Consider the following 12,992-nt stretch of genomic DNA (forward strand, 5'->3'; position numbering starts at 1 on the left):
TAGCCACACACTGAAGCATTTCTTCCAGATCTAATCCTTCAGTGACATCGGCCTCTGTATTTTTCTGAACCATATTGTCTGAGGAAGCAAGTTATAATGAAGTTAAATATACAGTCTAAACAAACAAGGAGATATTTCTAATATCTAATAATAGTCTTTCAGACTCAAATATTTTCTGCCAAAAGTTTATTATAGGATTTCTTTACTGTAAGAATCTCAATGAGTAGCTACTTGGATTTTCTTGCAAAGTTTCATAACATTAATAGGGTCATCAATTTTAAACTTTGTTTCCCTTCTTCATTCTAAAATCTTAGTCACTGGACAGATATTTTCCTAGACATTTACTATCTGCTAAGCTATGCATTCGGAGCTAGGATACAAAGAATAATATAATATTGCTACTTTTGTTAAATAAACTCATAATCTACCAGCTAGTTCCCATCCCCAAGAGTGTACTCTCCTGCTGGTGGCCTGCCCTGGCCTTCTGGAGTTTGGAGTTGAGATGGAACACAGAGTGGAATGAAAGCCAAAACTGATGATCTCCAGCTTTGTAACTCTAACTACTGGAGCTTCTGGAAGCTTAACACTCTTTTGCTTATTTTCTGGATGAACCACTAGCTTCTTTTCTCTTTAACTCTCTGTGCTTGAATAAGTGCTGGAGAAACTTAACCCTTTGTGCTTAAATAAGTGCTGGGAAACAACTCTTTGTTACTGTTCTGCGCCTCAATAAGTGCTAAAAAACTTAGCTCTTAATGATTAAATAAGTGTTGGGCAATTATGAAAAGGATTTATTGCTAGTGCTTCTTTCTCTGCCCAGTCAGCTAAGAAGTCTCTCACTGGTCAGAAAGCTTAGTACCTCTTTTTGAACCAGAGAGAAAAAGTAAAGGGAAAATGTCACACAGACAACACACACACCAGGTGAAGTGGAAACTAGCTACACCACCTGTCTTTATTGCTTTAAGCTTTTTTTATAGCTTTTTAGACAAAAATTTCTCTATGTAAGAAGAATTACCTCATATATAAAATATTACATGAAAAGGTAGTTACAGAAAAGTATTAATAACAAGTACAAAGCCTTGTTTCACATTGTAAGCTCATTATAAGTTCAAAGCAAAAGTTTTTACATGGCTTTGCCTTATCATAGTGCACACCTATGGCTTCATCTTTGCACCTGAATGTTTTTCCTTTAACACAAATTTGTCCCAAGCATATACTTTTAGTGTAATTATGAAAGCTTATTGTATTGCTTATTATGCAGCTTTTACTTACTATTTATGAGGAGTGGGTGCATTTTATTCTTGATTCTAACTTTATTACATATTTCTAGTAAAACAAATAAAACCATCTTAAAACTTTTTTCCTAAAATTATTTGAATTAAATCAGGAATTCTATGAAATCATTAATTCATCTAAACAGCATTAATGAAAGTTCACCTTTATGTTGATCTGCAGGAAATCTGCTCAATAGGGTAGGCTAATGTCCAGGAATCCTTAGGCTATGTAATAGTAATAGGAAAGGAATATCAGCTGCAAGAAGCAATCCTGAGTTGAAGTCTCTAGAGACCTTGCCTCTCAGAGGTCACCCATCATAGAACATGCAAAAATGGTGGGCCACCTGCAGAAATGTCATCTGCTAGTCTTAGCTTTTCCTAGATGGCTCCTGACACTCTCATGATTGTTAAATGCCAAAAATAGTTTGTAATATTATCTTGCAATATAATTAAGGTTATTTAAGAAAGTTTTTTTCTAGCTGGTTGCTGAAGATTCAAAGCATGAGAAATTAGCTTGAATCTGTGGATCTTAATCAATGGGGCTACAGAATGATTCCAGCCAAGACAGACCTTAGTCCTAAAATCTCTACTACGGATTCTGCAGATGAATGACATGAATACACTTGGAAGTAGATTCTTCCACCAGAGCTTTCAAGGTAAGATTCTGTTCAATATACATCTCAATTTTACTTTGCTCTGTCTTGTGTGGAATGGCTCCTGAAGGATGACAAGGCCTATTCTTTAAATCACTTCAAAATTTCTACAGCCATATTAATACTTTTTACTTCTTGTGCTTAGCTTTTATGTCAGGAAAAGTGGTGACAGGGAGAAACTTATATTTACCAATGAAAAGTAAAGGTAAAAGAACCCTCAAACTTAGAAACATTTCCTACTTCCATCCTCCATGAATATCTATAGAAGTTATTTTGTTTTACACACAAGAAGCCAAGAAGACTTACTGAACCACACCAAAGCTCTGAACGAATAGATCAACAAGCCAAATTTGAAAGTATCTTCCATGCTTAGATTCAATACTGCCTTCACCATTCTCTATGATCTTGTTCTATCTCTATGACTAAGCATACTCAAATTTCTTTCTTTCTGTTTTTTTTGAAAAGTCATCTCTGACTCTCTGTAGTTAAGTATAACTTTGAACTTCTATCCTCCTGCTTCTAACTCCCAAATGTTAGAACCTACAGGTTTGTGCATGTTAGGCCAGCACTCTACAAGCTGAACTATATCCCCAGACTTCCAGCAATATTTTTGAGGGAGAAAACCAAAGTCCTCATCAGAATTTGGTGCTGAAATATAGTAAACTACATCTATTTTTATGTTCAATTAACAAATACACTTATATCCTTTAAAATTAAATTACTAAGTATAGCATACCATTAATTTCATCTTGGGCATTTTCCTGTAGATCACAGAAAATCGTAGGCTTCACCAAAACAACACCATAACCTTCATTATTATGTATGACATTATTTATCATAGATATTTTGGGAATATCATAATGTTCATCAAGGAAGTCCTGTGACATTGAAAACAAATGTACTAAGGAACTGTCATATTAAACATATGTTTCATAAATTCTCTACCCTTTCCCACACTATTTCTAAAAATAAGAGTAAAAAAGCTATGTTTATTAGTAAATTGTAGCAGTAAGTATACAGTGAGTGTTATTTCTGTAGATCTGAGGATAACAAAAGATTGTTAAGAGAATTTTAATTACTATTAGTGCTATTAAAATTTAAAGTTTATACTTTACAAAACAATCTAACAGAGCACAACATAAGAATGAAATAAACATAACTTTTTAAGGATGGAATCATTCTAACCTTTAGAAAAAAATGTTTCAGCCAATACCCACCTTGATGAGGATTCCTTCCTTGCAGTGATGGATTCCATTGTCAGTTAGGGTACACTTACTTCCAGGATATATTTCTATACCAGCACCCTATAAAATAGTAGGTAAAAATTTAAAAAGTCAAGCCAGGGGCTGGAGAGATGGCTCAACAGTTAAGACCACTGGCTACTATTCTAGAGGACCCAGGGTTCAATTCCTAACATCCATATGGTGACTCACAATCATGAGCCTAGTTCCAAGGGATCTGATACCCTCTTCTGGCCTCCCTCCATGAGCACCAGGACATATGTGGTACATAGACACAGAAGCGGGTAAAACACTTGTATACAAACAAATATTTAAAAAAAAAAAGATAAAAAAATTTATTATTATAATTTCTTAACCTTTCAGATGGGATAAGTGTAAAATATACTGTTTTAAAGATAACATTTTATTTCTTTTCCTTCCTTCTGTCCTTCTTTCTTTCGCATTTATTTATACTGGGGATGTCTATGAATGTACAAACATGTGTGTACATATGCCACGGTATGTCTGTGGAAGTCAGAAAACAATTTGTAGGAGTTGGTTCTCTCCTGTAGTGATATGTATAGTAAAGCCATTATGTCTGGCTTAAAATGAAATATAGAGTAAAGTCTTTGTGTCTGGCTTTAAATGAAATGTTTCAGTAAAACCTTTGCAATATTTAGGTTAATTGGTAGAGGTTGAGAAATTGTTTTGAGACTGTTTTAACCTTGAAGAAATGTCATCTCTCTGGAAGGTCTGCACTTGGTACTACATGAGAGCTTGCACCCACACAAACCCTAGTCCTAGAACATTCCTGGCAAACTTGGGAGTTCTTACTTTTGGTTATGGCTAGCCATGATAAAAAGGAACCAAGATTTGTGTGGATTGTCTGCTTTCTTGGGCAGCAAGGTCAAAATAACTTTGGTAAGTAGACAATTTTGTGTGATTGAATAAAAGTAACTGGAGTGAACTAGTCATGGTCAGTCTTCCAGGAAGGCTGAACCTCTCTGCTTCTTCTGCAAATCATCTTGGTGAGCTTCTCTCTCTACTGTGGCACCTACAACCAACATTAATCAATACTCTTCTTCTATCAATTTGGTTCCTAAGGACCAAACTCAGGTTTTCAGGTTTAGCAGCAAGCATCCAACCCAGTGTCATTTTGCTGGCCTTTATTAGGCAGTTCTAATCCATATTGCTACCAAGCAATATTGGGGCACCAAGCAATACTACAATGATGAACAACTATTGATAGTTAATCACTTCCAAAAATTGCAGTCATGGGACTAAAGAAATTGTTTGTTTACTAAAATGCCTACAATACAAGCATGAAATATTTGGATCTCAAACACAACAGTGTGAATGTGTAACTCCAGTCCTAGGAGGAGAGAGACAGGAGGATCACTGTATCTCACTGATCAGCCAGACTAACTGAGCTCCACATCCAGTGAAACGCTACTTCAAAAAAATATTGTAAAAATGATTGAGGAAGACAATGTCAACTATCTTAAATATGCATGTATGTACACATACATACATGTACACATACACACACAAATTACACTGCACAGAGATACATACTAGCACACATATAAAATCACACACACACACACACACACACACACACTTATAAAGATATATATATATATATATATATATGGAGTAAAGAGGGCTACACTTAATGATTTTCATTCTAGACAAATCAACTTTTTGATTATATTAATAAATTATTTAACAATTTTGTTGTAAGATGTAGTTATTCAAAATGACCATTGTCTCAATAATTAGTTGGACACAAGCATTTAAATATACAAGTCTGAGATGGCTCGATGTCCTAAACCACATGTACACATAAGCAGCAGTACATGGATATAGAGGGTTTAAAAAAGGAAACAAGAAGTTGGAAGGGAAAAGTAATAGAGAGGTAGGGGAAGAACTGGAGAGGGAAAAGGAGTTGAATATGTGTAATTATGTGTGAAATTCTTAAGCACTTACAGTAATACAGTAATTGTTAGAAACTTATTTATACAGTTATGACCTTTTAAAAAGATTTTTAAAATTATGTGTTATGTGTGTAGGTCTGTGTGTACGAATGTGAGAATTTGAATACAGGTGCCCAGAGTTCACAAAAAGGATGTCAGGACCTCTGGAGCTAAAGTTACAAGTAGATGTTAGTATGCTAACATAGGTATTGGGAACTGAATCTGGGTCCTCTCAAAGTGAAGTATATGATCTTAACCACTGAACAACCTCTCCAGTTCCACAAAGTATAATCTTAAGGGTCTATACTTTTTAAGAACATTAGATAATCAATTCTATTCTCAGTGCCCTGTTTATAAAATGCTATAGCAGTCATATGTTTAATGACTACCTACATTTTAGATGACTAGGAGATCATTAGTGTCTGATTTTCATTGAAGAAATAATAGATTTACATCTTGGTACCATATTTGATTGATTTATTTCAAATTTAAACACCATAACTACTTCTTTCCAAAGATAAAGCAATACCTTGGCACCATATACATCTGAGTTTTTCATGAAAAGTTCTGCTGATGTGCGCACCGTGACTCCTGTGGTTTCACATTGCAGTACACAGTTTTCCAGTGTGGTCTTGCCATGGTGAATGACTGTAACAAAAGTATTCAAGTATTTTAAGTAATATATCAATATCAGAAACAGTTTAAAGCTAGCATTAGATATTGTGATAACTCTTTATAATCACACTTTCTCCAAAAAGACCGCACACCCCTAATCCTTCCCAATAGTCTACCAACTGGGAACCAAACACTCAAAAATATATATGAGCCAATTTGGGGCCATTCTCATTCAAACCACTACACCAGCCTTTAAGAGAACAGTGTAACCAATTTGTTTTGAACTTATCATGTAATCAGCTTTTACAACTTAAGTGAATAGCTTTAATCTTAAGTTATATACTGTTTCATTTCTCTGACCATATAATATATATGTTTATGTATGTGATGTGGTAATAATTTGCTGAAAGCAGGGGCTGGTGAGATGGCTCAGCAGGTAAGAGTACTGACTGCTCTTCCAAAGGTCCTGAGTTCAAATCCCAGCAACCACATGGTGGCTCACAACCACTCATAATGAGATCTGAAGCCCTTTTCTGGTGTTTATGCAGACAGCTACAGTATACTTATTTACAATAATAAATAAATCTTTGGGCCTGAGCAAGCGGGGCCTACTAGAGCAAGCGGAGCAGAGTGGGGCCAAGGCTGACCCGAGCAAGCAGGGCTGACCAGAGCGAGCAGGGTCCTAAAAGTCAATTCTCAACAACCAGATGAAGGCTCACAACTATCTGTACAGCGACAGTAAGTATTCATATGCATAAAATAAATAAATCTTTAAAAAAATTGCTGAAAGCAGCAAACAGGCTCACAGCAACCTTATAAACAAAATCCACCACAAAATTTGAAAGCAACATGTGGGTAAAAATATGCCATGCTATGGGCAGTAATAAAAACATAAAGCTTAAATTCTATGATCTCTTGAGAATTCCAAATATAGACAACTAGACCACATCTTTTCCTAGAGCTGACAGGTTTCCTGCTGAGATGAGTAAACTCAAAATCTGCATGTCATTGTTACTGATTTAGATTACTTTTTAACTATCCTTTGCATATTGATGATAAAGATTTGCTTTATCAATAATCAAGCATATATGGTCCTCATGTTATTAAGAAAGAAAACCAGTAAGTAAAAGATGAATGATTTTTTATTCAATAAAGACTTATATATAAGGGATAAAATGATTTTCTCAGAAGGGAAAACTAGAAAGTTTATCAAAGTTAAAATGAAAGTTAAGATGGCTGATATTTCCAAAATTGAATGGAAAAGTAGAAAGTTTGTACAAACTGTGATGGTACAGATCATAATTAGTCAACAGGATATTTTTCAGAGGTATCATTTAGATTTTGTTACACATGTTACAAACTCATATCTATTTTTTAACTATTTTCTAAAAACTGAAGGCTATATTTTTAATAAATGACTGGCTTAGAGGGTAAAGCATTTGCTAAAACATGAGGACCTAAGTTTAAACGCCCAGAACTCTGGTAAAGCCAGGTGTAGTAGTGCACACACACAATCCCAGTGATCCTATAGTAAGATGTGAGGTGGACACAGGAGAAGCACCAAAAGATCCCAGGCCAGCTATCCTGATATTAAGTACAGTCGAAACCTATATTAATCCATTCCTGAGAATAGAGGCCCTGTAATCTAATTACCTACTATTAGGTCCAACCTCTAAAGGGTTCCACCACTTTAACACTGTTATACCTGTGTAAGGTATGGTGAAATATGCCTATAAATCCAGGGCTCAGGAAGCTGAGGTAGGATTGCTATTTGCTATAAATTTCAGGACAGCTAGTTCAGAGTGAGACCTGATCTCAAAAACAAGAACAAAAAACAAACAAGCAACAGCAACAACAACAATAAAAAACAGTAACAAAAAAGAATTTAATTAGTTTCCAAGAATAAAACAAGTTATTTTTCACTTTGATGCTTCCTAAATTGTCATGCTATACAATTTATTAATCTGCCTCCCATATATTCAATTACATCAAAATTTAACTTTCATGCACAGTCAACCTTTCTCTCAAAGCTCAAAACAAAAAATACATCAAACATCCAGATACTTACTTAAGATTCCTTCTACAGAATCATGCTGAATAAATTTTATGCCTGAAATTTTAACGTCCATACCCATGCAATCCACAAAAGTATCTCCTTTGCCTCTCTTTTCTATGACAATATCATCTGGTAGACCATATCCTAAGGAAGAGAGTAAAATCACTTAGGAAGAATGAAGAGAAACATCTACATACAAAAATATTAAGACAATCTAAATGCCTTACTACTGATGAATGAGCAATGAAAATGAAGCACATGTGCACAATGGAATTCTATACAACCATAAGAGAAGAAGATAGTAAATTTGCAGGAAAATGGATAGAACTAGAAAGTATTATACTGAGTAGAGTAGCCTAGGTTCACAAAGGGAAACCCAAATTTTCTTTCTTGAATACATAGCTTTAAAATTAAAAAAAAATTCAAATTTAATTCTTTATAGAGGCAAGAAAGGTTCCATGGTCAGAGGAATCACTAAAGGAGGAGGTAGTTAAACACAAGGACATGAAATTGGGGGACTAGGCATGAAAGGGTTTGGGCAGGAATATAGGGGTACTGGGAAGAAAGGGAAAAGGGAAAGAAAACTGAGGAAGCATAAAAAAAAAGCTATATGGAAACCTAGTACTTTAATAATAATAATAATAATAATAATAATAATAATAATAATAATAATGATAAATAATTTTAGGAATTTAAAAACTTGAGAGTAACATACTTTGGTGTAGGACACAAAGAGATAGGAACTGTGCAAAAAATGCCCTCTATGCAGGCTAAGGCTCACAGTACCAGAAGGTGCTATCAACAGCCTCACCTAATTGTATATTGCACATGTGATAAAACACACCTGCCAGACAGGATATGCTCACTGATATAATGATAGCATGACTATTTTGGGAATAACTAACTGCTTTGTATCATGGACATGAAGTCTGCTCCTCTGGATAGATTACATACCTGGTACTCTAAACCTGGCCACAGTTTTATGGCTGAGGAGCTCATGGTCCCAAGGGAAGAGCATACTGCCTCTGTCTACAAAAACGAACATGTTGTCCAACTGCCTTCTAAACATGTTTTTAGCCTTTGTAGAGGAAGACATACCTGGTCAAAGTACTGAGTGACTGCTAAGTGACATCTATATCAACCTCTGCTGAAAAACCACTATCCAAAGCCCAAGAGATATCATAGAAGTCAAGGCACAACAAAATTTAACAATCAGAACACTGTGAAGAGTATCATGAAATGCTGCCATCCAGATATGTCAGGGCCATTGCAGCCATGAACAAACAACATTTATAGATGCCTATACAAGACTAAGCCTTTCAGTTTTTCATCATGGATAGATAAAGTGTCCATGAGACTTTATTCCTTCCTGAAGAGCTAATGACTGCTAATGGATGCTGGAGAGGATAGGAGTGGGTTTCATTAGGGTATATGTAGGAAAAAGTGGTTCAGGTAAAAGAGAAGGAAAATGATAGAAGGTAATGAGTGAGGATGAATAAAATTATAACACATAGTATTTGTTTATGAAACTGTCAAGAAAAAAAGTAAATAAGTACTTCTTTTAGTTTTTAAAAGAGTACTAATAAAGCCAAAGCAACACTCAGTTTAAAGAAAAAAAGCATCACCATTTACCAAAAACAGTATGGTGTTGGTTTGTGTGCATGCACATACACATGTAGGGCATGTAGATCAATGGAATATAAGATCCAGATATAAACCCATGCAGCTACAACTATTTTATTTTTGACAAAGATTCCAAAAATATTCATTGAATAAAAAGATGGTCTCTTTAACAAAGTGTGTTTGGAGAAAGATATATACAGTAGAAGAATGAAATTAGATAATACTTCATCACACACACACACACACACACACACACACACACACACAGAGAGAGAGAGAGAGAGAGAGAGAGAGAGAGAGAGAGAGAGAACCAATCCCAAATTGATCAAATATTTGAACATAAGCCCCCAAATTCTGAAACTGTTAGAGAAATAAACAGAGAAGACTTCAAGATCCATGCATAAATAAGGACTCCATGAATTTAGGAGATAAGACCAACAAACAATAAATTTGACCTAATGAAACTAAAAATCATCTGTACAGCAAAGGACCATGTTAATTGAGGGAAAATATACCCTTTAGAATGGGAGAAAATATTTTCCAGCTATAGATTCAACAGATGGTTAATATATAGAATATAAAAGGGCCTCAAAGTACTAAAAAAACAAGGAACCCAATGAAAAAGAACATAGAATAGAGAGTATTCAAAGTAGTAGTACAAAAGGCCAATAAATATCTTTAGCCTTTAACATTCTTAGACATTAGGGAAATGTAAACTAAAACTACCATGAGATTTCATCTTGCCATAGTCAAATGGCCACTCTTAAGAAAATAAATGATAGCAAATGCTGGTGGAGAATGCTTATGCACTATTAGTAGGAATGTAATATTGACTATGGAAATCAGTGTAGAAGATTTTCTCAATATGCTAAAACTAGAACTAACATGACATTGCTATACCACTCCTGGACATATACTCAAAGAGCTCTCCAGCTGGGCAGTGGTGGCGCATGCCGTTAATCCCAGCACTTGGGAGGCAGAGGCAGGCGGATTTCTGAGTTCGAGGCCAGCCTGGTCTACAGACTGAGTTCCAGGACAACCAGGGCTACACAGACAAACCCTGTCTCGAAAAATAAAAAAAAGAGCTCTCCAAACCTACTAAAGAGATACTTGTATTTATTTATTCTATTCATAATTGAAAAAAAAAAAAGAATCAGAATAGATATGTATCAACTGATGATGGATAATAAAACTGTTGTACATATACACAATATACATATTGTGGTATATATATATACAATTCAATTATAAAAAAGGTGAAATTATAAAGTTCACAGGTAAATGGAAGTAGAAAATATTAAGTGAGGTAATTCAGATTGAGAAAGACAAGTACCTTGTTTTCTCTCTTATATGTGTACCTTAGTTTCTAATTTTTTTTTTTTTTTTTTTTTTTGGTTTTTTGAGACAGGGTTTCTCTGTGTAGCCCTGGCTATCCTGGTACTCACTCTGTAGACCAGGCTGGCCTCAAACTCAGAAACCCTCCTGCCTCTGCCTCCCAAGTGCTAGGATTAAAGGCGTGTGCCACCACCACCCAGCTAGTTTCTACTTTTTATGTATTTGTATTTATATGAGAGGAGATGCATGTATTTGTCATGAAACTAGAAAAGGACCAATGAGAAGAAGAAAAAGCTTTAAGGGAGAGGGGTGTGAGAAATAATAGAACACATGTGATATGAAAGTCAAGGAAAATCGGGGATCAAAGGGTTCAAACAGTTATAGGGAATAAGGAGATGGTGATAGGCACAGGTTGTAGAGAGGGTAAACCAAAACCAAAAATGAAATCATATGGGCTGACTCATTCTTGGCATTAATCAAGATCACTAACTTACTGTTTACTTGCTACAAATGAAAGTTTGGTTATGATCTTCTATACTCACCTTCCAATTCAATGGAGTCAGCTATGGAGCAGGTACCATGAACTATATAATGGCCAGGACAAATAATGACAGTGTCACCATCATAGCAGGCATTTATACCAGACAATAGATCACTATGGAACTAGAAAACAACAGCATATGGTAAAAATACATCCCCCAAAGGCACTTAGGTAGTACTTCAAGTGCCTTTATGCATCACATGAAAATTAATCGAAACTTTATCTTTATCTTTTTTATAGTGCTCTTAACCTAGTTGTGTGCTTGTCACTGAAGTGACAGGCAGATAACAATATATGGTCTTACAATTTGGATCTCACAGAAAAACCAGCTCTAGAAAGTTTCTATAAATATTTGGAGAACTGATAAAAATTTGGAGTGAATCAAAAATAGTCACTTGGAGCAATAACTTCTTTTACCTGAACTTCCGTTTCTTCTTTGCAAGACTCCTCACAAAACCTGTCCCTGAATAGAGACCGAAGTAGACCTGTCTTCATGGTGGAGGAAACCACATGGATGACCTTCTGACCATTTTGACGAGTACCCTTTGCTTGGATATTAGAGTTCTTCTGATAACCAAAAACATATCTTTAAAAAAAAAGAAGTCCCATCAGCTCTAAGATAGCTAGAAAGATGACATGCTAAATAATTAAGAACAAGAAAAATACACATACCTCAACAAAGGATTCTCAATGAGTTTTAGCTTTTGTTTCAACTGTTCAATTTCTGAATACAAATTTAACCCTTCCACCATGGAGATATTTTCCTGCTCAGAGTCAGAATTACAATTTGACAAACTGCTTCTCAGATTTAAAAATTTCCTGTAACTCTCTTCACATTGAGACAACAGATTGTGGTAGTCAACAATAAGTCCTGAGGGAACTCGATCTTCAAGTATATCATAATACCTGAAAGTTAAAAGCAAATTGAAATCCATTACCTTTTCTAGTATATTTTCCTATCATTCTTGGTTAAGCTTCTTATTACCTTTCCCTGGCCTTTACCTCACCTCTCCCCACCAGCTGAAAATTCACAATCCTAATTCTAGACCTGTGATCATGAACCATCTTCATTTGTAAACCTCCTTTCTTGTACTAGTTATAGACCTGTAGTTTAGGAGCCATCTTTCCCTAGTCCAATTAAACAGCTCATCTACCTGCTATACCTGGCCTTGCTCTAGGGGCACATCTCCTGGTATGGCCTAATCTAAAGAAGGCCAGATTCACAGATCAGACACACTAACCAAAGAAAGAAGTCCACATGCCCAGGTCAAATTGTAAAAACAAAAACAATATGAAAGGTCAAAATAGCATGTCTCCCATCAAACTGGTCCTACAGAAGTGCTATCTAATGAGAACTTCCTAGATGAACTTCAGGTCACAGAATTTAGAAAAGCATTCATAAATCTCATCAAAAAATTTAAAGGCACAAACATTTAATTGATCTCCAAGAGGATAATAATAAATACTTGAGTAACGTACAAGAAAATACATTTAAATATACAGCTGAATGAAGGTAATTTGAGATTTGAAAACAATTCAATAAAGAGAAACATTTAGGAGACTATAAGTCAAAGTGAAGGTGGAACGAAAAAACTCAGTATTCCAATTAGAGAACTTAGAAGAAAGCCTTACAATTATATGAATCAAGCAGAAGACTGGATAGCAAGACTCTAAGATACAGCACAGGTCTAAAAAGAAATAA

The 12,992-nt window shown here is 35.2% G+C and overlaps 1 protein-coding gene across 1 annotated transcript in view; it reads right to left on the reverse strand.

Moving 5' to 3' along the window:
• Window positions 1-12,992, reverse strand: part of Shcbp1 (SHC binding and spindle associated 1) — a 40,095-nt gene that overhangs the window by 3,671 nt on the left and 23,432 nt on the right. Inside the window, exons 6-13 of the mRNA XM_031391208.1 lie at window positions 11,963-12,196; window positions 11,708-11,876; window positions 11,292-11,412; window positions 7,804-7,935; window positions 5,650-5,768; window positions 3,142-3,228; window positions 2,661-2,802; window positions 5-78 (exon numbers count right to left, since the gene is read on the reverse strand). Of these exons, the coding sequence (XP_031247068.1) occupies window positions 5-78; window positions 2,661-2,802; window positions 3,142-3,228; window positions 5,650-5,768; window positions 7,804-7,935; window positions 11,292-11,412; window positions 11,708-11,876; window positions 11,963-12,196 (1,078 nt within the window). The remainder of the gene's footprint in view (window positions 1-4; window positions 79-2,660; window positions 2,803-3,141; window positions 3,229-5,649; window positions 5,769-7,803; window positions 7,936-11,291; window positions 11,413-11,707; window positions 11,877-11,962; window positions 12,197-12,992) is intronic.

This window comes from Mastomys coucha, unplaced genomic scaffold (assembly GCF_008632895.1).
Source record: "Mastomys coucha isolate ucsf_1 unplaced genomic scaffold, UCSF_Mcou_1 pScaffold22, whole genome shotgun sequence".
Classification (NCBI taxonomy): domain Eukaryota; kingdom Metazoa; phylum Chordata; class Mammalia; order Rodentia; family Muridae; genus Mastomys; species Mastomys coucha.